Source organism: Saimiri boliviensis, chromosome 3, assembly GCF_048565385.1.
Source record: "Saimiri boliviensis isolate mSaiBol1 chromosome 3, mSaiBol1.pri, whole genome shotgun sequence".
In the NCBI taxonomy this organism is placed as follows: Eukaryota; Metazoa; Chordata; class Mammalia; order Primates; family Cebidae; genus Saimiri; species Saimiri boliviensis.
This window is the reverse complement of record NC_133451.1, coordinates 95,299,031-95,326,128: the sequence shown is the minus strand read 5'-3', so window position 1 is coordinate 95,326,128 and position 27,098 is coordinate 95,299,031. Positions and strand designations below refer to the sequence as shown.

Here is a 27,098-nt window from a genome sequence, read left to right as displayed (position 1 = left end):
CTCCTTCAAATAATGGAATTATTTTATCCCATGTTTTTGTGAAATGCCTGGTGATGTTCAGAGATAATAAACACTATATTTTAAAATAGAAAAAGTTGAAGATAAGTGTGGCTCATTATGATTCATTTGTTATCTCTTGATATTTAATCATCTCTTTTTAAGCTACCCTGCTTAGTTAAGAATTTGAATAGGTGATTGGAAAAATAAAAGAAACCAAAAGAATAACTACATAAAACTTTGGCTCTTTTATTTACAAGCTTTTTCATGTATTCAGCAAATCAGTTAAAACATATCTCTTTAATTAGGGATACATTACTTTTTCATAAAATACTCAACATGCGATTATCAATATTGCACACTGATTAAAAGTTTGGGCTTTGGAATAAACAGAACCGATTGAATATGACATCTGCCACTCATTATCTGTGTGGTCTTGGACAGATTATTTAATCCTTTTGAATTTCAGTTTCCTCATCTTTAAATTGGTAGCAAATACCTCATGTGTGTCTGTGTGTGTGTGTGTGTGTGTGTGTGCGTGCGCACGCACACGCGCATGCAGATATGCATATGTGCATGTGTTCATGAGTAAAGATTAAGTTAACTAATACATTGAAGGACTTAGAACTGTTCCTGACACAGTGAAAGCCCATGAAATGTAAACTGTTATTACCATTAGTATAGTCCATTTTAACCATATGATTTGTATGAAAGGTTCATTTCAGATCCTTCTGGGTTTAATGAATTAGGGACTGGAGCTAGACTGAATTAGATTTGGGTACTGAATGAATTATTTAACCCTTCTGTGCCTGGTTTTCACATCTGTAAAATAGGGTGATAATAGCATCTACTACTAGAGTTTGTTTTGTTTTCTGTTTTGAGAGAGGGTCTAGCTGTATCACCCAGGCTGGAGTGCAGTGACCTGATCACGGCTCACTGCAGCCTCATACTTGTGGCCTCAAACAATTCTCCCACTTTAGCCTCCAAGCAGCTGGGACTACAGGCATCTGCCACCACACTGGGCTAATTTTTTATTTTTATTTTTATAGAGATGGGGTCTCACTATTTTGTCCAGGCTGGTCTTGAACTCCTGGGCTCAAGCAATCCTCCCACCTTGTGGATTACAGGTGTGAACCACTGCACCTGGCCAGGTTTTTATGAGTATTAAATAGGCTAATATTCTTATAAGCTAATATTCTTTTTTTGTGTTAGTATTCTTAACATAATTAAAACTTTGCCTAGCCCTTTACAGTTCTTTCTGGTAATATTATTATAGCTGAAAGTTAAAAGATTTTCAAACCATAGTTATAAGAAGGTGGAAAGCTTCCCATATAAATAAAGGTCAGATTTACTGATCATAGGATAGATTCAAATTATTACAAATGAGAAGGCTGCGTGGCCCAAAGGTGTATTTCAGACTTTGAAAAGGGGGAAGGACACATCTATGTGAAAGCTAAAAAAGTTGAGCTTGAAGAAGTACAGTAGAATAGTGATTACTAGAAGGTGGGAAGGGTTGTGGGGGAGGGGCAATAGAGAGAGGTTGGTTAATTGATATGAAATTATAGCTAGATGGGAAGAATAAGTTCTAGTGTTCTATAGCACTTTGGGGTAAGTATAGTTAATAATAATTTATTGTATATTTTCAAATAGCTAGAAGAGAGCATTTTGAATGTTCCCAACACAAAGAAATGATAAATGTTTGAGGTGACGAATTTACTTATTACCCTGATTTGATCCGTATACATTGTATACATGTATCAAATTATATGCAATGTATAAGGTATACATTGGTATACATGGTACCCCATAAATGTGTACACTTACTGTGTCGATTAAAAGTAATAAACATAGGCCGGGTGTGGTGACTTACGCCTGTAATCCCAACACTTTGGGAGGCCACGGTGGGTGCATCACGAGGTCAGGAGATTGAGATCATCCTAGCCAACATAGTGAAACACCATCTCTACTAAAATACAAAAAATTAGCTGGGCATGGTGGCACATGCCTATAGTTTCAGCTACTTGGGAGGCTGAGGCAGGGGAATCGCTTGAACCCAGGAAGTGGAGGTTGCAGTAAGCTGAGATCTCATCACTGCACTCCAGCCTGGTGACAGAGCAAGCCTCTGTCTCAAAAATAAATAAATAAATAAATAAAATAAAAACTATAAATAAAATAAATGAGAAGGAGGAAGCATAGGAAGAAGACTATTAGTAAAGGATGTGCATCTAAAATGTGTACAGGATGATTGTAAATGTGAATACCTCTTTTAAATACATAATAGGAATAGTAAGCATTCTCTAAATAATTCTGGTGGTGGCATTTTGGAAAAACATCTATAATTGGGAAAAACTTCCAAATTTAGTATAGCTAGTGTACATTTCTTATATTTTGGTATGAATCAGTTCCTGAAGAATAACCTTTTCCTTTTAAGGTAACAGGCCTATGTGTTGCTTGAGTACTGGGAAGTAGAAGTCATACTTCATGAACAGGGATTAAGCTTTTTTAGTTTTCAAGCTTTTGGGTGGAGGGGCAGAGTATGTTTTTTCAAAGTCTGTGTAACTTGAATTCAAACTCTGGATATTTTCAGATGTAGCCAGCAATTGTCTTGTTTCTTAAGGTTTAACAGTGAGTTAAATTACAGGCATAGAAGCCAGATTTACTGCCTTTTTGTGTGTGTGTGTGTGTGTGTGTGTAAGATATAATCCAACATATATGAGTTTTTTTTAACTTTTTTTTTACTTTGAACTGATGATAAAAGAAAGATCCTTTAAGTTAGGATAAAAGGGATAAAATAAAGATCCTATAAGTTGGATCTGCCTTTAAAAAAAAAAGACTGTTGATTTGCAGTAACTTTGAAGGTCTCTTAAAAAAAATGAAAAAAGTCAAAACAATTTTAAAAAAGAATAAAAGTAAAAAAAATAAATAAAAGATTGATTTTTAGGGGAGACGAGTAGCATTATTTGGTTTGCATCTTCTATTCCTCAATGACCTAAAAATAGAAATCCCATTTGACCCAGCAATCCCATTACTGAGTATATATCCAAAGGATTATAAACCATTCTACTATAAGGACAGATGCACACGAATGTTCATTGCAGCACTGTTTACAATAGCAAAGACCTGGAACCAACCCAAATGCCCATCAATGATAGACTGGACAGGGAAAACGTGGTACATATACACCATGGAATATTACGCAGCCACCAAAAACGATGAATTCGTGTCCTTTGTAGGGACATGGATGAACCTGGAAACCATCATTCTCAGGAAACTGACACAAGAGCAGAAAATCAAGCACCACATGTTCTCACTCATAGGTGGGTGTTGAACAATGAGAACACACGGACACAGGGAAGGGAGCACTACACACTGGGGTCCGTTGGGGGGAAATGGGGGAGGGATGGTGGGGTGGGGAGGTGGGGAGAGATAGCATGGGGAGAAATGACAGATATAGCTGAGGGGAAGGAAGGCAGCAAATCACACTGCCATGTGTGTACCTATGCAACAATCTTGCATGTTCTTCACATGTACCCCAAAACCTAAAATGCAATTAAAAAAAAAAAATTAAACATATATGTCAGTTTCATTTAGTAATCACTGAGAAATGAATGAGTGGTGTAAGTGCTAAAGCATTTACTCTCATAATATTCCATTATAGTGTAATAGGTGTTTTATTCCTATTTAAGAATTGTGACAGTTTTAAGAAAGTGTTGATTGCATTCTATTATTAAGTTTTGACAAATGAATACTAGATAAAATATTTACCTAAGTAGATGAAATGATATTTTAAAATACATATAATGAATGTCTCAAAAACCAAGAATATGTTTTAATAAAACTAGGGTCTTAAGAGAAATACCAAAATATAACTTTCTTAGTTGGAGGAAGGGGGGATATTATGGACCAAATCCTGGTTTTGTGATTCCACTTTCCACAAAGCTAGTCCTTCACTGACAACAAGTAGGATGGGAAAACATTTATGAAACTGGAGCTGCAGAACAAACCCTGAGCTCTCTTCCAGTGTGTAGAGTATGTTCGGGTTTGTCAGGAACTTAGAGAAAAGTAGTTTTACTGCCAACTTTCAGATTTCCAATTCTTATTCTTTATTTGAAAGGTCTCATCTACAGAGGACTGGTCTTTCAATAGCAAGTTTTCACTTCATCGACAACATCACGCAGATGGTAACAAACAAATGCTTCATCAGGCTGGACTTCATTTCAAACTCCCCCAAAGCACAGATCCATTACGCACATTTAAAGATACCATCTACCTTACTCAGGTAAGTTGTTTTCTTTCTAGAGTTGAGCAGGGTCCTGCAGTTAATGTAAGAGATTATGTAGATTTTGTAGGCTTCATATGGTGAAAAATATTCAGATTTTCATTCTATTGGTTGAGGAATTTATTTTCTTATGATGACACATAGGATATAAAATAGTTCATTTTTGGCATTTGTCTCTCTTACAAAAACAGCTCACAAAATTCTGAAACAAATTGTGTATTAAAATACTCCCTACTTCAAGATTGCGCTAAAGGTTTAGTAATTAAGACAGTGACATTTCCTAAGGATACAATAGAACAGTGAAACACTATAGAGTCCAGAAACAGATCCCTGTATAACGGACACATGATTTATGGCTACAGTGCCACCACAATTCCATATAAGAAGAATCATTTTATCAATAAGTAGTATGTAACACATGGATACTTTTATGGGAAAAGAAATGAACTTGATTCCATATATACAAATTAATTTGATTGTTGGACATGGTGGCACACACCTGTAGTCCCAACTACTTGGGAAGCTGAGGTGGGAGGATTGATTGAGCCCAGAAGTCTGAGACTAGTCTGGGCAAAATATCAAAACCCCCATCTCTAAAAAATAAATTAAGAATAAATTATAAAAACTTCATTTGACCAATGACTGAAGACTCAAATGTGAAAGGTACTATAATAAAGCTTCGAGAATACATGTAATAGCTTCATAATTTGGGGATAGATAAGAATTTTTATATAGAACATAAAAAGCACTAACTGGAAAAGAAAATATTGATAAATTATACTCCATTGAAATTATGGACACCATTACGTATGAAAAACACCATTAAGGGAGAGAAAAAGCAAGCCATAGATTGGGGACCAATAGTTTTAATTCATATGTTTGATAAAAGATTTGTATTCAGAATAAAGCAATTTTTATTGCTTTCCATAAAGCAATAAGAAAAAGCCAGATAATCTATTTAAAAATGGATAAAAATCTTGAACAGGTATTTCACCAAAGAAGATATCCAAAGGGTCAATAAATATATGAAAATGTGTCCAATCTTGTTTTAAATCAAGAACACGCAAATTAAAGCCATACCAGGATACCCCTATACACCTGGCAGAATGACTAAAATTTAAAAGATTGACAATATCAACTGCTGTTGAGGAAGTGAAACAGATGGAAATTTTAGATGTTGTTAGTAGGAGTTTAAATTTGACCATTTGGAAAATGTTATGGCAGTTTCTACCTAAGCTAAATGTTTGCTTCCCTTTTGAATCAGCATTTCTGCTCCTGGCTATGCACCTAAGAAAAATGAGTTAATATGTCCACAAATGGACATCTAAAATAATGTTCATAGCAGCATTATTCACAATAGCTCCAAAGTGCACACAACCTAAATGTCCTTTAACAGAAGAATCTATAAACAAACTGTGGTATATTCATACAGTGGAATACTCCACAGCAATAAAAAAAAGAATAAGCCACTGATAACCAGCATCAGCTTGGATGAGTCTCACAGATATTACGTTGAGTAAAAGAAACCAGACATAAAAGGATACATAACTGTATTGATTTCCTTTATATTGAAATGTAAGTATATTATAGAAAAAAGTATAGATTAGAAAAAGCAATCAAGATGATAGTGAATGAGGTAGTGCTCACTACTCTTGTGGAGGAGGGTGGGGAGCAGTGATTAGGAAGGGGTGCAAGAGAACGTTGTTTTCTATCTTGACCTGCGTAGTAGTTACATGGATATATGCATATATCAAAAGACTTGTGAATGTTACGGCATGCACCCTGCTGGATTTTAAAAACACTTCTATCATATTTTTATGATATGATGGACATATCATAAAATTCACACGTGAAGTGTACAGTTAAGTGATATTGATAGAGTTGTGCAACCATCACCGTGGTCCCATTTTGGAATACTTCCATAACTCTAAGAAGATCCCTTGTACCCATTCACACTCCCACCTCCAGCTGCAGGAAAACATATTATAAATCCATATTCTATTTCTATAGATTTTCCCTTTTTCAACATTTCATATAAATGGAATTATATAATACGTGATGTTTTGTGTCTGGCTTCTTTCACCTAGCATAAAGTTTTTGAAGTCATCCATATTATAGCATGTACTTTATTTCCTTTTTCTTGCCAAATAGTATTCAGTTGTATGGTTATACAGTTTTGCTTATCTATTCGTCAGATTCGTCTGTTGATGGACATTTGGATTGTTTCCACTTTTGACTATTATGAATAATGCTGTTATGAATACTCATATAGAAATCTTCATGTGGACATAGATTTTCTTTTCAAACGGTAGAAATATACGAGTGGAATTGCTGAGTTATATAACAATTTCATGTTTATCTTTTTAAGAAACTGCCAAACTGAATTTTGGATAATGTTTTCATTTTACATTTTTTATTCACCTATAGTTCATGAATCTGTAACCACACTTAATACTCCATTAAAGCCGCTGCTTATTTACCTACTGTTTTTGCCATACTTGTTAGAAGTTCTTAGACAGAAGGTAAAAGCCTAATCCCAATCATAAAGTTGATCTGAAGTAAATAGGAAGTTTTTTAAAACATAATTTTTAAAATTAATTTTCCTATCTTAGTATCACAGTTAAATTTTCCTATCTTAGTATCTAAAACTGTATGAATTTTAATCCAAATTTATGCTCACACCTTCACCAGTGTTCTCCTATATGAAGACACAAACCCCATGATAGATGCTGAAGCAGGAAACTGTAAGCTGAAAGAACAATCTTTTTTAGAAGTTGATGATAGGATTAGGAGAATTTTAATGTTTCTATCATAATCTTATAGGTTAGGGAAGTTTTGCCAGGGTGGTATGTAATTCATGAACTTACCAGAACACAAGGTTAAAGGCAATGCTGGTACCTGTCCCTTGAAAAGTGTTGCACTTTATCTTTTAAGTTTTTCACAGATAATATTGTTAAAGCATTTTGGTATAGAAAACAGGCTGATTATTATTTGTGTGTGTGTGTGTGTGTGTGTGTGTGTGTGTGTGTGTGTGTGTGTATGCGTAAAAACATTTTCTGCTATTGTTCTTATGCAGCATTTCCTCCTTCCAGCTGTTTTATTACTGTAACTTTATTCTTTTCCTCAAAATTATATTCTAAGAACTGACAGAAACAATTTGTCTTTTTTGAACTGATTAGCATTCAGGATCCATAGTTAGGAACTGGGGATACAAGTGGAGTTATTTGCTGCCAGTTTTTGTTGGTGATGGTTTTGTCTGAGAGTTTAGCGCTAGTGTCCTCTCAGGCTTTGGTTCAGAATTGGACCTGTCCTCCTGTGGCTTGTTACTGTCTACTTTGGCCCTTTCCAACATACTAGATGACGTCCGTGATGAAGGAAATCAGGGTTATGATTATTTTGTTTTGTTTTCAGTGTCAGATATACTTGACTGGAATACAGACAGAAAATGTTACGGTTTTAGAGTTTTCCCTTATTACTTTGATTTCAGAATAGTACTCTTTTAATCTGTGTGTTAGAAATAAAGCCCTTCTCTGTTCCATTTTCTATGTTCCTACTCCCACCCCTGTTCTTTTTCTCATAGTCTGTCATACTGTTCTGAAGAACAGAGTGCTTGCCTTTGTGCTACTTTCTGGATAGTTTATTATTAAGGAATATTTGCAACTGTCAGCAGAGTCTTAGCTGAGAAAGCTATGCAGTAAATTTCTTCACATTTAGAATCCTTCCCTATCTTCTCTTTATCTTATAGCCATAAAGATATGGGCTCCTGTCTCATTAATTCTCCTAGTATTCCAGGATAATCTTGCCTCACCTTTTACTCTCCCCATTTGCCCTGTTACATTGTATTCCAAATAGCCCGTATACATGAGCACGCCCTCTTAAGCTGTGTTACACAGGTCTCACTCTCTAGTCTGAGGACCAGCTATCTAAATGAACACGTCTAAACTAACTTTTAGGTGACTTACTCTACCTGCATGCCCTCTTATTGGCTACTGGGAGAGTAGGCCAGCCCAAGGACCTTAATTACCAAGCCCTTAGCTTACAGCCTTCTCAAGTGCTCTTGTTTATTCTTCATATGTCTACTGAACAGCTAATGATGGCTTGGGGATGTCCTTGAGAAACTCATTTTCTTTAGGGGCCGATTTTATCTTCCCATGCTGGAACTAACTTGATCATAAGAACTAACGACAAAAGATAGGTGATGCTGTAGGCGCAGGTTTTGATGACACCTGCTGCCCTGGAACAGTTATCTGTTTGATAAGTAGCACTGAGACATGATGGAAGATCCAGGCCATACTGAGCTTTGTTTTGTTTCTGTTACATCTTTCTTATCATTGAACATGTGTTCAAATTTAGGGTTTTAAAGTCTCCACAAAAGAGAACTATTATGTATTTAGTGCAACCGGGTACAAGACAGGCTCAAAAACAAAACTGAATTGCTCATTCTAATAATAATCTAGAGAATCCTTATATTTAAATTTAAAAAATGATCTCAATAGGGACATCCTAAGTAAAGGAATATCAGAGAATATTATTATTATTATTACAGGTAGACTAGCCATAAAGTTGTAAAATATAATTTTTAGCTTTTACTTTTTTTTTTTTTTTTTTTTAATGGAGTCTAGCCCTGTCACCCAGGCTGGAGTGCGGTGGCGCGATCCTCTGCCTCCTGCGTTCAAGAAGTTCTCCTGTCTCAGCCTCCAGAATAGCTGGGACTACAACAGGCATGTGCTACAGCAGCCAGCTAATTTTAGTAGGGCTGGGGTTTTGCCATGTTGGCCAGGATAGTCTTGAACTCCTGATCTCAGTGATCTGCCTTTCTCTGCCTCCCAAAGTGCTGGAATTGCAGGCGTGAGCCTCCATACCTGGCCACTAGTTACTTCTTTACTGTTGACATTCTTAACTACAAAACAATAATTTTAAAATATATTCTTGAACAATGACACATGTATCAGAGAGTAATAATGCTTAAAAATGCTAAATAAAAGATCTATGAAAAAGCTTTTGAAATTAAAAATTTAAATGTAATTTTAAAAAATGACATACTGAGTTTTAAGATGAGAGTAGAGTGAGCAAAGGAGGGGAAAGAAAGAGTGACCACTAAGATTGTATATTATATATTAGGAGTTTATATAGGTATCATATAATTTAACAATCAAGCAAATATTTAGCATTCTCTGGGTATCTACTAAATGCCTGGTCCTGGGTCATGAAGTGCTTTGTAAATCTTGCCATTTAATTCTCACATTATCTCCAGATACCCATGTCACTCTTTCCATTTTATGTATGAGGAAACAGAAGCTCAGAAAAGTTAAATATTTTGCCTAAGAACTCAGGGTAATGAATGGAGCAGGGTTTCTGCTTTTTAAAGTGTAATATTCTATCCCTTCACAGTTGCAATAATGGTGTTTTGTTATATAGTTAACAGTAATTTTCAGCAGTTAAGTAAAGTAGACATTAGAAATTTTTCACGTTATATAAAGACCTCATTAGAACACTGGAGAAAACCAATGAAGCCAAAAGTTGGTTCTTTGAATAGATCAACAAAATTGACAATCCTTTAACTAGACTGGCCAAGAAAAAAGAGCACTCAAATTACTAAATCAGGAATGAAAGGGGAACTATTACTACTCACATTACTGAAATGAATAAGGTGATAAAAGAATACTGGACACAATTATATGGCAACAAATCAGATAATTTAGATGAAATGGATGAATTCCTAGAGAAACAACCCATGAAAACTGAATCAAGAAGAAACAGAAAATCTGAATAGCCCTGTAACAACTATGGAGAGTGAGTTAGTAAAAACAACAATAACAACAAACAAGCAAAAAAATCCTTCTAAAAGGAAAAATTTAGGACCAGATAGCTTCACTAGTACCTGTCTTATTTCACTTAACATAATGTCCTCCAGGTTCTTCCATGTTGTCACAAGTGACAGGATTTTCTTGATTTTTAAGGCTGGATCATATTCTATTGTGTATATGTACCACATCTTCTTTATCTACTCATCCGTTGATTTCATATCTTGGCTATTGTGAATAATGCTGTGATGAACATGGGAGCACAGCTCTTCAACATACTGATTTCATTTCCTTTGGATATATACCCAGTAGTGGAATTGCTGGATCATATGGTAATTCTATTTTTAATAGTTTGGGAACCTCTATACTGTTTTGCATAATGGCTGTACTAATTTACATTTCAAATGGTAAAAAGAATAAAATGGGAGGAAGAATCACGTTTTCAACAAGTGGTGCTGGAACAATTGGATATTCACATGCAAGAGAATAAATTCAGACTACTACCTCATACCATATACAAAAATTAACTCAAAATGGATCAAGGATCATCTATATGTAATAGCTAAAACTATAAAACTCTTAAAAGGAAACTTAGGTGTAAATTTTATGGCTCTTGGTTAGGCAACAGTTTCTTGAATTTGACATCAAAGAAATTAACAAAAAAAATAGACAAATTATACTTCATCAAAAACAGAAAACAAAAATAACGCCTTTCATATGGCAAAAGACACTATCAAGAAAATAAAAAGATAATCCCCAGAATGGGAGAAAAAATTTTCAAGTCATATGTCTGGTAGGGATCTAGCATCTGGAATATATAAAGAACTCTTAGAATTCAATAATGAAAAAGACAACTCAATTTAAAAATTGGCAAAGGCTTTGAATAAACACTTCTTTAAAGAAAATGACCAGTAAACACATGTAAAGATGCTCAACATCATTAGTTATTAGAGAAATGCAAATCAAAAACCACAGTGAGATACCAGTTATATCCACTACAATATCTACATTTTTTTAAAAAAGGAAAATAATGAGTATTGGCAAGGATGTGGAGAAATTGGAACCCTTATATGTTGCTGGTGGGATTGTAAAATGGTGGTAAACAGTTTGTTAATTCCTTAAAAAATTAGACATAGAGTTTACCATATGACCCAGCAATTTTACTCTTAGGTATATATATTCAAAAAAATGGAAAAAAAAGTTCACTCAAAAACCTCTTCACAGATGTTCATAGCAACATTTTTCATAATAGCCAAAAAGTGGAAATTACCTAATTTTTCAGCTGATGAATAGACAAGCAAAATGTAGCATATCCATGCAATAAAATATTATTCAGAAGTAGAAAGGAAACCAGTCATAAGCCACATATTTTATCATTCCATTTATGTGAAAAGTCCAGAATAGACAAATCCCAGAACAGAGCAAGTAGATTAAGTGGTTTTCAGAAGCTAGGGAGAAGGGAGAATGGGGAGTGACTGCTTCCCAGTATGGTGTTTCTTTTTGGGGTGATGAAAATATTCTGGAACTAGATAGTGAAAAGAGTTGCACAACCTTATAACTGTGGTAAAAACCAATGAATTATAACCTCTAAAAATGAAGAATTTTATGGTATGTGAATTAAATCTTGGTTTTAAAAACAGCTTTATTGGAAGATTCTTAGTGTCAGGATAATTTAAGTAAATAAAGTATATAGATATTGAGAGAACTAAGTCACATGGGTACTTCAAGTCCCACGGGTTGGGGGTATGTTTCTGGAAAATGTAATCCAGCTACAACTCTCACTCTGGAGGAAAGGTTTATGGGTTTTGGAAGACAGCTAGCTAACAACCACCAGTGCCAATGCTGGAATTGGGACTTAGGTCTTCGTATCTTGATCCAATTTCTTTTCACCATACCATTTATTTGCCTCTCATAGTAATTTCGTAAGTGTAATCAAGCTGCAAAGAATAGTTTTTTTTTTTTTTTTTTTTTTTTTTTTTTTTTTTTTTTTTTTTTTTAAAGACAGAGTCTTGCTCTGTCACTGGGCTAGAGTGCAATGGCACGATCTTGGCTCACTGCAACCTCTGCTGTCCGGGTTCAAGCGATTCTCCTGCCTCAGCAGCCTCACAAGTAGCTGGGACTACAGGCGCATGCCACCATGCCCAGCTAATTTTTTGTGTTTTTAGTAGAGATGGAATTCATCGTGTTAGTCAGGATGGTCTCGATCTCCTGACCTTGTGATCCACTGCCTCAGCCTCCCAAAGTGCTGGGATTGCAGGCATGAGCCACTGCGTCAGCCAAATAGGCATATATTTAAAACTAAAACAGATTTGTCTGCTAACAGTGGACTGAGTAACCTAGAAAATGACTAAGCATTTATCCCTCTTATGTGTAAAGACTGCCCTTTTTAGGAAAGGATGCATGGATGTGTAAATTTAGGTACAGTTTTTAAAGGGGAAGGGGGAGATTCTAGAGATTTTCCAGGGAACTAGGATTGTACAACATCCCTTAGGAAGTATAGTGGGCAATAGCCTTCTGCATTTTTATGAACAAAGGTGTCATACATTAGTTTTGACTGGTACCCACTGGTTTGGATAGATTCAGGTCTATGTTATTAGCATGCTACCATCTGTATGTGGAGTGTACCACACTGTGCCAGAACCTGGAGCACTCAAGAGTCTTGGGTATGCTCTTTCATGCTAATTTCCTGTAAGAGAGGCTCCTACATAGAGCCACTTAGGTGCTCTTTTTTTTTTCATTGCTATTGAGGGTTAGGAACCCCACTTACATTTAAAACTTTTTTCAAATTTTGAAAATTCGAAGGGACTAATAAGTTTTATCTATTAAACCAGGAAAAAGTAAATTATAGTGAGGAGATTAATGTTTGAATGGATATATAGAAATAAACATATCTTGCACATAATAATGCTGAAATGGATACATTTTAGCTACTGAAAAGTCAAATGTTTATAGGGGCCATGGTCATTCTGAGGTGGCACCAATGCTGCTCGCTTTGTGAGATTCTTACTTTAGAACATTTTCCTGCTGCTGTTGCTGTGTTCCTAGTGGTCTGGTTTCTGAATGAGAAGGCATTTGTCTGCTCATAGCTAATACCATCTCTTGCCTAAATGGTCTACCTGAATTCACTCTAGCCCCCTTGTAATCCCTTTCTCCTTCAGTAGTCTCAGTCATCTTTTGGAAGTACAAATCTGGTCACATCACCCTTTAGTTTAAAAGCCTTTCATGACTTCCATTTGCCTTCAGGACGCACATCAACACCTTCAACATGCGGCCTTCCAAGCTCTGGCCCCTGTGATTCTCACCAGCTTCCATTGCTTATAGCTTCCTGTGCTCAGGCCCTCTTGGCCTTCCTTCAATTCATAGCCAACCTGACGTCCTCCTCCCATGGCATGTTGTCCTCTCTGCAAGGTTCTGCCCTCTTTCTTTTTCCCTTTCCTCTTCTGTTAGGCTAATCCTCACTCTACAGCTCTGCCCAATTACCCCACCATGGGCCCACAACATTGCATACCTCTCCCACTTAGCATTGTTACTGTTTGATGTTTACCTGTCTTTGTGTGATTCTTTGATGAAGGCCTGTCTTCTACACAAGCTGATAAGCTCCATAGGGTGGGCTGTATCATTTTTTGCTGGGTGGGGTGCCCGTATGTAACATAGTCTGCAGGTACTTATTAAATATTTGTTGAATGACCAAAATTTCTTCTTGCTTCTTTTATGAAATTTGATGGCTGTGACTCACATAAGTCATACTCTCATCTCTGACTTCCTTACTAGACAGCCTTCCGAGCTTTTTTGCTTTTATGGGGAAGCATCTTGGCTTCGCCTTTTGGTGGCCATGTGCACTGTTCTTTTTCTTCCTCTGTGAAAACCCAAGCCCTACTCTAAGGCCATCTTGTTCTCTGACTGAAAGCCTTGCTGCTCTGACCATCTCTCTGGGTTCTCCTCAGTGCTACTCAGTGGCCCATTCATGAACCCCTCCTCAGCACAACTCCAGGCTAAGAGCATGTGATTCATGTGTCTGTAACAGCAGCAAGAAAAGAGACTGATTTTTGAATGATGATGACAGTAATTAAGGGTCCTGTGTGAAGTTCTTTAGTTTATCTTAAACAAGAACTAAATTCATTTGGCTCATTGCTGCAGTTTACCATCTGTTCTGCTACAACAAAGGAATTACATTCATGAGAATCTTACCTTATCAAAAACCATGACATCAAAACAACTGTTTGACTAGAAAAAAAGTGTTAGGGATTGGATATGAGACTTGTAATAACAATGTTATTTTTCATATAGAATTATTTCTAGTAAAAGTTTTTCTTAAAAAAAATAGCTGTGAAGCCAGGTAATTACAAGCTCACGCCTGTAATCCCAGCACTTTGGGAGGCTGACGGGGGCAGATCACGAGGTCAGAAGTTCAAGACCAACCTGACCAACGTGGTGAAACCTTATCTCTACTAAAAATACAAAAAGTAGCCGGACGTAGTGGTGCATGCCTGCAATCCCAGCTACTTGGGAAGCTGAGGCAGGAGAATCGCTTGAACCTGGGAGGCAGAGGTTGCAGTAAGTGGAGATTGCGCCATTGCATGCCAGCCTGAGCAACAGAGCAAGACTCTGTCTCAAAAAAAATAGCTGTGAAAATATTAGCAAAATTTATCAACGAAAATAACCTAGTTTTAGACTACATACGGCATTTGTTCTGTAATAATAGTCTTTGTTTTTCTTTATGGCCTACGTTATCATTAGCAAAGAACCTTTTACACCATCCTATTTCCTTTGTCACCCATTGTTACAGTAATTAATCACCAAGCCTCCCACACAAACCTGCTGTTACAGACAACAGCTTCTCTCACGCTAAGGGGCTAGTTGCAGACAGATCTAGTATAATATATTCCTAATACTAATTAAATTTTCTAATTTATCCAAATTGCTTAAAAAAAAACCCAAAACAAAACTAAACCCTGTAATTTTCTCAAAGCTAGCCAGTCTACATCAAACAGTAACACCTGTGTATGAATGTTTCCTGAATCAGGTGATGCAGGCCCAGTGTGTCAAAACAGAAACTGAATTCTACCTCCGCAGTCGCAGTGAGATAGTGGATCAGCAAGGGCACACCATGGGGGCACTTTATTGGCAGTTGAATGACATCTGGCAAGCTCCTTCCTGGGCTTCTCTTGGTAAGTGTTTCAGTGTTCTTTGTGCGATTGAGGGAAAGCAACACTGTAGGGAGAGGGGCTGCGAAAGCATAGAGCCACAGGGGTCAGATCAGCCCAGGCAGAACTATGATCAAAAGAGGTCATTTTTTAAAAAGCCCGCCTACGAGCTACAGCCACCCAACTTACCTTAGCAGTCTTCCCATGCGCCTCGAGGGTAACCTAATTATGAGTTCTGTGCTGTGCAAAGTTGCAACAGCAGGCTGAGAATGGGATAGATTCACATACATAAGTCTAAGTCATGTGTCTTGTAATTACTGGATAGAATTTTGAATTTATTTAAGAGGACATTCTGGGGCTAAAGAAGCATGAACTTAAGCTTCCCTTCTTCTGTGTTGGATAATTCAATCAGGTAGATGTTTGGCCTGGTTATATGTTAATGTTTCCCTTTGTCTGATTCCCCTTTATGGACAAATAAAGATGTCCTTTAAGGACATAATGAAGATGTCTCTTAAGGACGTCTTTATTATGCCCTATTTAGCTCTTTGGGAAAAGGGAGTAGAGGCAGAATCCCAAATGGGAAAGGTGACCAATTGAAGCAGTTCAACTCACAATAGGTGAGATGATTGCCATGGGACCTGCAGTTTGAATTATTCCATCTATTCTGGTACATTACAAAAAAATTAAGGAATAATGTTGAGTCTTTGGCCTTCACTAGAGGTGACTTGAAACAAAGTTCAGTTAATAATGCAAAGAATCGTTTTGGGTCAAAAATGAGGCAAGGCTACAAAGTAGAAAGGTTGGGCAAGGCTCTGAAACTGGCTGTAAATGCAGATCAAAAGAAATTCATTCCAAACATGTTTTCATTAGTGCCAGATGGATGACTCTTACAGAGGACTGGATTTCTAATCCAGTTTCTTTGTTGAAACTCTTTATCAGCAGCAACCAGATAAGAGAGCATTTGAGCATCAAGGGTAGACTTGGGGGGAAATCCTTCTGGGATGCTGGAAAGGTAGACAAAGAGATGTTGTTCAGAAACTCTTGGATACTGACTCTGCTTTCTGTCTGTGGATGAGCTTGTGGACTTCTGAAACTGAATTTGATTCAAGAAATGGGAGAGCCCAACTTTTGTAAATATTCCTTTAAATGATGTAGATTATTCCTGAATTCCTCAGCAAGAGTAGGTTTGTGGGGGGAAAAAAAACTACTCAAACTCAAAGTGCTTTTTTGTTTTGTTTTGTTTTGTTTTGTTGAGATAGTCTCAGTCTGTTTCCCAGGCTGGACTGCAGTGGTGCAATCATGGCTCACTGTAGCCTCCACCTCACAGGCTTAAGCCTTTTTCCCACCTCAACCTTCTGTCAGTCTGGTACTATAGCTGCGCACCACTATGCCTGGCTTATTTTTGTATTTTTTTTCTAGAGATAGGGTTTTGCCGTGTTGTCCAGGCTGGTCTTGAACTCCTGGTCTCAACTCGTCTGCCCTCCTTGGTTTCTCAAATGTTGGAATTACAGGTGTGAGCCACCGTGCCCAGCCTCAAAGTGCTTTTTTAATTCCTTCACTCCACAGCAACAATCATCACAGAAGACTTCTGTGACCAAATGTATGGGAAATTTCCCCCACACACCAAGCAAGCAATCACTTTTGCAGTGGACACCATGTGAGTGTCCTCCAGCTTAAGTCTGACACTATCTACCTGAAGATAGCATCAGATTCTATAGGTTGATAACTCAGTTCCACAAAGCTACCTTCCCCCGTTAGACACCAGTCACAAGTCTGGGCCTCTAGAACTTCTGACTGACCAGTTTCAAGTTGGAGTTCCCACGACCACCCCCTCTTTGGGTTTAATTTGCTAGAGTGGCTCTCGGAACTCAGGGAAACATTTTGACCAGTGTATTACGAAAGGATATTTTAAAAGGCTCAAATAAATAGCCATATGAAGAGATACATGGGGTGAAGTCTAGAAGGATCCTGAGCACAGGAACTTTGTCCCTGTGAAGTGGGGGTGTGCCACCCTCCAGGAATGTGGTCAGCTATTTGGAAGTTCTTTGAACTCTGTCCTCTTGGGCATTATAGGGAGACTTCATTGGATAGCCATGATTGATAACCATGTAGAAATGTGATTGGACAAAGCGGATATAATGTAATACCATTAGACTGAGTGGAGAAGCTTAGCAAGGCCTGTCCATTCAGCTTCTTGGCCTCTCTGTGAAGCATTCCCTCCTTCAGGTAATGGGGCAGGACTCCTGCTGAATAAGTGTCTTATGACCAATAATCAGATTAGAGTCCTGGCTTGGGCTGGTGAAAGGAGAGAAGAAGTCAGAGAGATAGATTCTGCTACTAAGGCCTGCTTTTGAGTCCTTAAAGCACCTCAACATTATAAGAAGAGTCTGTTACAAGGCCTATGGTAGTTATGAGCTAGGAACTGTTTCAGTCTGTTCTCATGCTGCTGATAAAGACATACCGAGACTGGTAATTTATAAAGAAAAAGAAGTTTAGTGGATTCACATTTCCACATGGCTGGGAAGGCCTCACGATCACAGCAGAAGATGAAGGAAGAGCAAAGGGGCTTCTTACATGGCAGTGGGTAAGAGCAAACTTGTGCAGGGAACCTCTTCTTTATAAAACCATCAGCTCTTATGAGACTTATTCACTATCATGAGAACAGCTCGGAAAAGACCTGCCTCTATGATTCAATTACCTCCCACCGGGTCCCTCCCACAACACATGGGAATTGTGGGAGCTACAATTCAAGATGAGATTTGGGTGGGGACACAGCCAAACTATATCAAACTCTAGAATAAAAATGATGTATATATATGTGTATATATATATATATATATAATATCACAGAAGAAAAATGAGATATATATATATATATATATATATATATGATCACAGTAGGAAAACCCAAGTACCAGAGCTTGGCTGTTTTCTAAACCCTGGCAGGACCCTGCCTGCCTGAGGAAGGATCACCAGCTCCTTGTACTTGTTAGAGAAAACAAGTATCAGGGAGAAGCTGTGACAAGTTTTCTACATCTGCTTCTGCTCTGGGGGCCTCATAGCCCCTGTTTAGCTGTTGATTGGCTCAATAAATCCACTGCTTATAGTGGGTGTGGGTGGGGAGGCATTTGTTATCCTTTATCACCTGAAATGGTTATACTTTAAAGCAATAAATATGCTACCTAGAATCTATAAGTTCTTATATACAGTCATGCACCATATAACATTTCAGTCAACAACAGAGTACATATATGATGGTGGTCCCATAAGATTATAATGCTGTACTTTCACTGTCCTGTTGCTATGTGTAGAATTACTTACAGTATTCAGCACAGTAACATGCTGTACAGGTGAGTAGCCTGGAGCTACAGGCTATACCATATAGCCTTGGTGTGTAGTAGATTATACCACCTTGGTTTGTGTAAGTACCCCCTATGATCGCACAATGATGAAATCTCGTAATGGCATGGGTTGTTAATGCCTGCACAGAGGTTGTGAGGATGACATGACATAATGTTCAGAGTGCTCAGAGCCCTTCTCAAACATAGGTGCCCTTCACTGTCGACCCTCCCTCACATGCTCACTCCCTTAGAACCCCGATGAGCCACACACAGCTGGGCCATTGGACAGTGCCTCTCTGACTACTTGATCTTGCCACCTCCTGACACTCTTGATTATTTTCAGAGTACGGAGGAAAGTGGAAGATGCTTCATTACTTTGCTCAGAATTTCTTTGCTCCACTGCTGCCAGTAGGCTTTGAGAATGAGAACATATTCTATATCTATGGTGTGTCGGATCTTCACTCGGATTATACGATGACACTCACTGTAAGTTACTTGGATTGTTTTCTAAGATAGAAGGGGACTTTTAGGTTATTTATTTAGTTGTTTGGTTGCATTCTTTTCAGAATGAAAGAGAAGTTAATTTAGAGTCAGAATACATATATTCTGGCTAAAACCCTGCCATTTATGATGTGACCATAAGCAAAACCCTTCACATCTTGGTGATTCAATTTCTTCCTCTGTAAAATGATACCAGTCTAACTTCTTACAGGCTTTCTATGAATAGCGAATAAAATTACTAGATAAAAGCAAATTATATATGCTGTAAAGTTCCCCTTAAATGCAAGATTATTTATAATTATGAGAGGCTAGAAATAGTCCCAACTTTATAAAAAGAAACGGTTAAAAATAGCATGTTATAGTGAAAATCAGTAGAACTATTCAGAACGGGCGTATGGAAAACATATTTGTATTTAAAAAATAAATTTAAGTAAAAAGTCTTAGGTGGCTGCAGTTTGGAGGACACTAATAACACTGAAAATAGCTCACATTTACAGAAAAATTACAACGCATCAGGTACTGTGGTTTCCATGGATTATTTTTTAAATTCCCACAACAGCCTGTGATATTACTGCTGTTATTTTCATTCTACATATGAAGAAATGAAGACTGAGATGTTAACTTAGTCACGTAACTAGCACTTTGTGGGACTGAGATTAGAACTCTTATTTCATAGTCTCTTAACCATTTCTGCTATCCTGACTTGCAGCAATTATTACTACTATTGTTCCCTAAAAGCATAGCAACCAAGAATGCCTGTTTTTATTCTGTTTTATTTCTCCCCAGGTGAGAGTCCATACTTGGAGTTCCCTGGAGCCCGTGTGCTCTCGTGTGACTGAACATTTTGTGATGAAAGCAGGAGAGGCTGTCTGCCTCTATGAGGAGCCAGTGTCTGAATTGCTGAGGAGATGTGGGAATTGCACACGGGAAAGCTGTGTGGTTTCCTTTTACCTTTCAGCTGACCATGAACTCCTGAGCCCGACCAACTACCACTTCCTGTCCTCACTGAAGGAGGCCATGGGGCTCTGCAAGGCACAGATCACTGTAAGCACAGGTCATGGTGAGGGCAAGGGGCTGTGGCCTTGTAGGGCTCTCCTGCTCTTGGGCCTGCTCCTTGCCTCCTGAGATTTGTATGCGTCCCCCCCTTGGTGCTGAGTTTACCTGAGGCCTGGGGGAAGACTGGCCTCTTCCCACATAAAGCAAACACCAAATGATTTCTATTTCAAATCCAGGATCTGTCAGAGTTGCTGGTGACCGCCACTCGTGTGTTCCATCACCCCTCCTGAGTGGGCAGGTGCAGTAATGGGAGAGGAGGCTGGAGTCATCACCACTGCCTCATGTCTACTAAGTTCCAGGGTCTGTTCTGGGGGCTTCATTACATAATCTGACTTTCACCACAGCTCCAAGCATTATCATCTGCATTTCGTAAGTGAGGAAACCAGTTTAGGAGGTTAAGTTATGAGCTTGAGGTCCTGGAGCTGGGAAGCATTGGTGCCCAGCTGACAGTCTAATTTTAAGTAGAGTCTATTAATATTCACTCTGGTCTCTTTGATTTATTGCTTCAAAGTAGCTCAATCACCAAATCTTTTTATAATTGCCAAGATATAAAAATGGGATGATCAGGATGTGTTGTTATAAAAATTGTGCAGCTGGAGAATTTGGCATTTGTCTAGTAGGTTAAAAACCTTTCCTTCCTTCTCCCCTACACATAGCAATTGGAAATACATGTTTTTAAATTTTGCTATCCTGTCTTCTGGACACTCAGGAAATATCTTTCTAGAAAGTTACATTTTCTATTTTTAGAAAATTTTAAATCTATTTTACACTTTTACTTCATAGAGTTTTCTACATTTAATTTAAAAATATATGTAATACCTAATCCTTGTGTTTTATTTTAAAGAGGCCTAACAATTGAAAACATACCTTCTTTCTAAATAAATAGTCACATAATAAAATCCAAGTTATCTCTAACAACTAATAGAGAACAGAGCAGAAGGAAATGACATACTCTTACGTATATTTCTTTCCAAAAAAGAGAAACAAAAACTATGTACTGGATGAATATGTAGTCTCTAAACTTACGATTTTGAAAACAAAATTTTTTTCTTTCCTGAATTAGGCCTTCATTACTTTGAGGTGGGTAATTGGGGTGAGAGAAAAGCAGGGCTCGCTCTTTGTTCTATCTCATTTTGATTTCAGTGAAATTTGTCTTTCTTAAGGAGAGAAAATGATATTAATAATAATGTTAGTTAACATTTATTTCTGGCTTAATATAGACTAGGTACTTGGCTTCTTATCTCAAGGGAGATGCCAGAAACTTGTTTTCCCCATCTCCCCGAAGTCAGGGTGCAAACTTGAATCCCAGGCTCTGCAGTCAGATATACAGAGAAGAGATTTCCAATCCAAAGAAGGTAACCAGTGTGAGCAAGGCACTGGCCTCTCTTTCAGCCTTGGTCTTGGAGCAGCAGTACCGGGGGCTGCCCTGGCAGCCTCCTGGGCTGGATGGCAGGAGCTGCGTGAACCTTGTTCCTGTGGCTGCTTTAGGACGTTCCTTGGAAGAGCTGGGCGGTGTGATCTGGGAATTTGCCATCTATATTCAAGCCTGAGTCTCTGACCCTGAAGAGCTACCTGATAACAGTTTATTAATTTTCTTTTCTGCTTCTATCAGTAGATTTCCTTGTATATAACTCAGAACCCTGAATGATAACATATTCTACAAATATCTAAGGCTAAATTGTATATAATGAAAATGGCTCTTTGAAATTGTTTTTGTCACACATAACATATAATGTAAGGCTGAGATGTTGCATGACAAATGTGCAGCTTAAAACCAGGTGGGGCTGGGCGCGGTGGCTCATGCCTGTAATCCCAGCACTTTGGGAGGCCGAGGTGGGCAGATCATGAGGTCAAGAGATAAAGAGACCATCCCGGCCAACATGGTGAAACCCTGTCTCTACTATAAATACAAAAATTAGCTGGGCATGGTGGTGTGCGCCTGTAGTCTCAGCTACTTGGGAGGCTGAGGCAGGAGAATTGCTTGAAGCCAGGAGGCAGGGGTTGCAGTGAGCCAAGATTACAGCGCTGCACTCCAGCCTGGCACCTGGCGACGGAACAAGACTCTGTCTAAATAAAAAAAGAAACCAGGTGGAACTCAGCTCTGTGCTCACGCTAAGAGAGGCTTGCACACCCTCACCGTCTGGGAAGTGGCGTATCCTCTGGGCATATGAGCTTCAGCTAATTAAGTGGAATGGAGCCTACATGATTTAAATGGCACTCTCTCTTCTTATTACTATTTTGTGGAATTCATACATGTAAAAAAATGCTAATAATGTGACTTTACTGAACTATACAATAAAAGAGAGAAGCTCTAATGGCAGAACTTTCTGGTAGTGGGCTTTCTAGATTGCTGGATCTTTTCGGAAGACTCGAGTATAAGCTCCACAGTTGGGTTCTGTAGTTAGGTCCAGATATAGCCTTAGAAAGTCATTAAAACCACCCAGGCTGTATGTAAAAATGTTGCTCTCCTGATGACACTCTGAGAAAAACTGTAAAAGATGTAAAGCTTTGAGCTTCTTGGGAAATATTCTTAATGATTGGAGACGATGTTTCCTTGATTTAAGATTATAATTCGGTAGCTTTCCATAGCCTCTAGTCATTTTCTATGTATTGTTGCGTGATTGAAACTGCACTTTAGCAGTTGTAGAACCAACGTTGTGGGAAATGCACTCTTTAGGCCCACATAAATGTGTACAGGAGCTGTATACAGACTCTATAACTCTTCCCTCACCCCTCACTTCATTTTTTTTCTTTTTCAGGTCGTCATCTCTCAGCAAGGTGACATATTTGTTTTTGATCTGGAGACTTCAGCTGTTGCTCCCTTTGTTTGGTTGGATGTAGGAAGCATCCCAGGGAGATTCAGTGACAATGGTTTCCTCATGACTGAGAAGACACGAACTATATTATTTTACCCTTGGGAGCCCACCAGCAAGAGTGAGTTGGAGCAATCTTTTCGTGTGACCTCCTTAACAGATATTTACTGAAGGAATCTAGGTTGTATTTTCAGTGGACAAGGGAAATAAAGCATTTCTAAAGAACCGGCTGGAGAGGAAGGCAACAGAGACAAGGAGAGAAGCCGAGACACGTCTGCTTGCTGCCACGCATCTGAGCGATTGGTCTGCGAAGAGTTGTGCACTGAACAATTTCAGGGGAGGCTGCTAACCCAGGCAAAATCCTCAAACAAGCCTATGCCTGGGAGTCCTGGAATCTGTGCTGGGACTTGTTTTTAGCCCTTTACCTCTCAGCTTTAGCAAGACATGGACCCGTTATAACAAGATGGCCCTGCAGGGGGTCACAAGAATGTGACATGGCAGGATATGTGGAACCAAAGGGAAGGTTTTCAGGTGATAGAGGTTTCGTAGTTAGCTTTGGGAAATACTGAATTCTCAAATGAAGTGATTTGTCCTTATTTCAGAGGGAAATGGAGATTGAAATGTTACAACAAAGATTTCTTGGTGGTAGCCATGTTGATAGACAACTTAGGAGGTTGATTGTTGCTATTTGATTACTTTTTGGGTTAAGACACTTTTTTCATTTATGGGTTTTGTTATAAGATTATGTTTTAACAACTTCTTTTTTAAAGGCTGATAGAGTGATCTGCCTTTGAAAAATATGCTCACATGGAGATGAATGTCACTGATATTACAGGAAATATCTGGGGGTCCTGACATTGGTCATCACCTATGATAGTGTGTGGGCTTTACACTTTTCTAAATCCAATATGCTTTCCAATGCAAAGCCTGCAAATTGGATTTAAACTTGTGGACCATGGCAGTAAAATGGTGTTCCTTTTAGCTTGAGTTTAAATAATTTTATTTATATTGACTAATTTTAAATTGCTATAGAATTGTCTTATTATACATTACTATGTTTATAAAATTACATTGATGATAATGCAAATGAGGCAAAATGTTAGTAAGTAGCTATTTGGGTAAAGGCATATGGGTATTTTTCTATAAGTGTGAAATTACATAAAAATAAAAGTTACATAAATTACATTGACAACTTGATATTTCATCTGTGGCCTGTTTAACCATTCTATAAATATTCAATTGTGCCCAATACAGTATTGAACCTTAATTTCCATTTAGCTCTGGTTATTATTCTGCTTGGTAAACTGAGAGTTTGAAGAATCTAAACTAAGACATGTGAAAGGTTTTCTCTGGAAACAGTCATGTAATTGGTTATAGAATGGACCAGCAAAGAGCGTTAGGCTTTAAAACTGAGATATTATTAGTAGTTTCGGTTTTAAAAATGAGAAGTATTAGGTTCAGTGACTCTAAAACACAAACCAGTCTTCTCCTTAAGTATCTAATAAGAGTATCCTCATTTTATATGTACACACCCCCACACACACAAAACCTTATTGAGGGGGCTGGGACTCCAAAGAGTCTTACATGGTGATAAATATTCTATTATGTTCTTACGACTATTGCAAATTTTGTTTTAGCAAAGCATTGCTGCAGGGCAGTGGGGACTGCCCTTCTTTACCCCTGTGCATGTTTTGCCATGGGCCCCAAGAAGGGACTTTGAAGCTGATGGGCCAGAGTATACTTTGTAGTTCTGCCCTTACTAGTTCTGTAACCTTAATCAAGTTATTTAACTTCTGTGCTCAGTTTTCTTGTGGCAAAATGGGAATAATAACACCTACCTTGTTATCACTTACTCTTGACTTTGAGTTTCCAATAGGGTTTTTCTGTTAGTGGTTGTATTAGTCCATTCTTGGCTTTGCTGTACCTGAGACTGGGTAATTTATAAGGAAAAGAGGTTTAATTGGCTCACAGTTCTGCAGGTCGTACAGGAAGCATTTCCCCAGCATCTGATGCTTGGCTTCTAATGAAGTCGTAGAAAGTTTACAATCAGGGCAGAAGGCGAAGCTGGGGCAAGCACGTCATATGGCGAAAGCAGAAGCAAGTGAGTGAGTGGGTAGGAGGTGCCACATACTTTTAAACCACCAGATCGCCTGTGAACTCAGAGGGAGAGCTCACTTATCACCAAAGGGATTGGTGCCTATGATCCAGACACCTTCCAGCAGGCCCTTGTTCCAACCCTGGGGATTACATGTCAACATGAGATGTAGGCGGGGACAAATATCCAAACCATATCCTTAGTTGTGTGAACGATAGGATAAAAAGACTAGAACCAGGTCCTACTGCCATGCTCTTGGAAAGCACATTCCAGAGAGAGTGGGATGAAGAGAGGTCAGTTCACAGGATTATATCTTCCCATTTCAGAACAGAGAGAACAATAGAAATAATAATTTTCTCATTCTCATTTACATTCACAATAACTCTTCTTATTCTCTCTTTTTTTTCCTTACTTGACTTTTCATTGTGAGACATTTTCAAACCATGAGAAGCCACTTGGAAAATAAATAGAAAGATATTGTTCTCTGTTGGAATGAAGGTGAACTGGGGTGTAGGAGAAATAAAGATATGTTTCCCTGACATTCCTAAAGAGACAAAGACTTGAGATAGAAAGAATATTCCCTTGGGCTACCTCTGGCTCTCAGATATGAAACTTATTCCCCAGATTGGTAAGATTGAGGGAGACAAGCAAGTAGGTATTGTCTGTGTGGAAAATTCAAAGCATTTGAAAACATCCCCAGTGTCTGCCTTGACGGAATGCAATCTTATTAATTCAATAAGCACATGCAATTAAAAGTGTTATGCAGAAAAGACAGTAATATTTTGAAGTGCATGGGAGAATTCTTGTTTTCTAATTGATTTATCAGAGGCATGAACCAGAGTAGCATACAAAACCTTAAAATCACTGGCAAGTTAAGACGTGTTTATATTCTGCCCCTAGACGCTGTTTGACCTAAGGATTTATTCATTCATTTATCGAGCATGTTTTGCAGGCCACTCTGGGCAGGCATTGTCCTTGTCACTAGGGGTATGGCAATGAAAAAGGCAGATATGTCCTAGTTCTCGTGGACCGTCTATTGTAGGGGAGAGAGTCAATAAGGCAATTCCAGCTGGTGACAAGTACTTAAGGTGAATGTGACGATGACAAGGAAGCAACATTAGATGAGGCACCATCTTAGTCAATACTTAGGGAAGCTTTCTGGAAAGTTTATGGTAAAAACAAAAAGTCAAAAAATTTCAGTTGAGAAATGTATCTTTAAAGACATTCATTGTAATTAATACCCAAGGAAGAAAAAGCACAAAATCAGCTGGTTAGCTAGGCTGGGCTCTTAGCCTGTAATCTACAAGCCCGGGTGGGAATAACATGCTAAGACATCTTTAAGTCCTGAATGGGGCCAGACAGTGAATGAGTTTAGCAAAGGTAAGAGCCACATTGTGCTATGCAGTGAGCAAGTACACATGATTATAGTAACACCTAAGTTACCTACAACTTTCAGGAAATGAGACATTCTGGCTCATGAACGTTTCTGTGTGAGAACCAGTACTCATTCCTGCCTCATCTTTTATGTGGGAACAACCCTCTTGTTCTGATTCTGTGCCTGTTACTTATTGGTCAGATTTACTGGTCCACTGCCAGGGGTTGGAGCAGACACTGTTGGCTGGCCACCTCACAGCCACATCCTCCTCCTCTCATGCTAACAGGAGTGGCCATGTCCAGCCTTGGAGACTGAATCATAACTTGTTATTCTAAGCCTAGTCCTGTTTGCCAGTGATTGATGTAGGGTTAGGCACATGAAACATTTCAAGAATGAATCATCAGTTGATGTCTAATGTGGGGTTACTGGGGGAAGCTTTCCCTGCTTGATAAGAGATAGACCTGAGGTGAAACCCTCTGCTGTTGGGTAAAATTGAGAAGCTGTTTGAGGACCAGATACTTGGAGCTGCTGCAGCCCTTTTTTGGTGACCTTAAAGAAACATTGTTGACAGCGGGGTGTCAGAGATGTTTACCTGCTAAATTAACATTTAACCATCTAACTTTGATCTTATTATAATGTGGTAAGAAATAAAGGCTTAATTGTTTAATCTTGTAGTCTAGTGTTCCGATTTTA

General features: G+C 38.3%; 1 protein-coding gene across 3 annotated transcripts in view; it reads left to right on the top strand.

Annotated features, from left to right (window-relative positions):
- MANBA (mannosidase beta) overlaps positions 1-27,072 on the top strand; it is a 116,867-nt gene extending 89,795 nt beyond the window's left edge. For 2 of the 3 annotated variants that reach the window (XM_074396514.1, XM_039468230.2), the window contains 5 exons: positions 4,112-4,276; positions 15,104-15,248; positions 18,909-19,051; positions 19,853-20,110; positions 22,882-27,072. In XM_074396514.1, coding sequence (XP_074252615.1) covers positions 4,112-4,276; positions 15,104-15,248; positions 18,909-19,051; positions 19,853-20,110; positions 22,882-23,106 — 936 coding nt within the window. In that variant the 3' untranslated portion in view covers positions 23,107-27,072. Of the gene's footprint in view, positions 1-4,111; positions 4,277-15,103; positions 15,249-18,908; positions 19,052-19,852; positions 20,111-20,298; positions 20,492-22,881 lie in introns of all 3 variants that reach the window. The other variant, XR_005579095.2, reaches the window with a different exon arrangement.
- Positions 27,073-27,098: the final 26 nt, after the last annotated feature.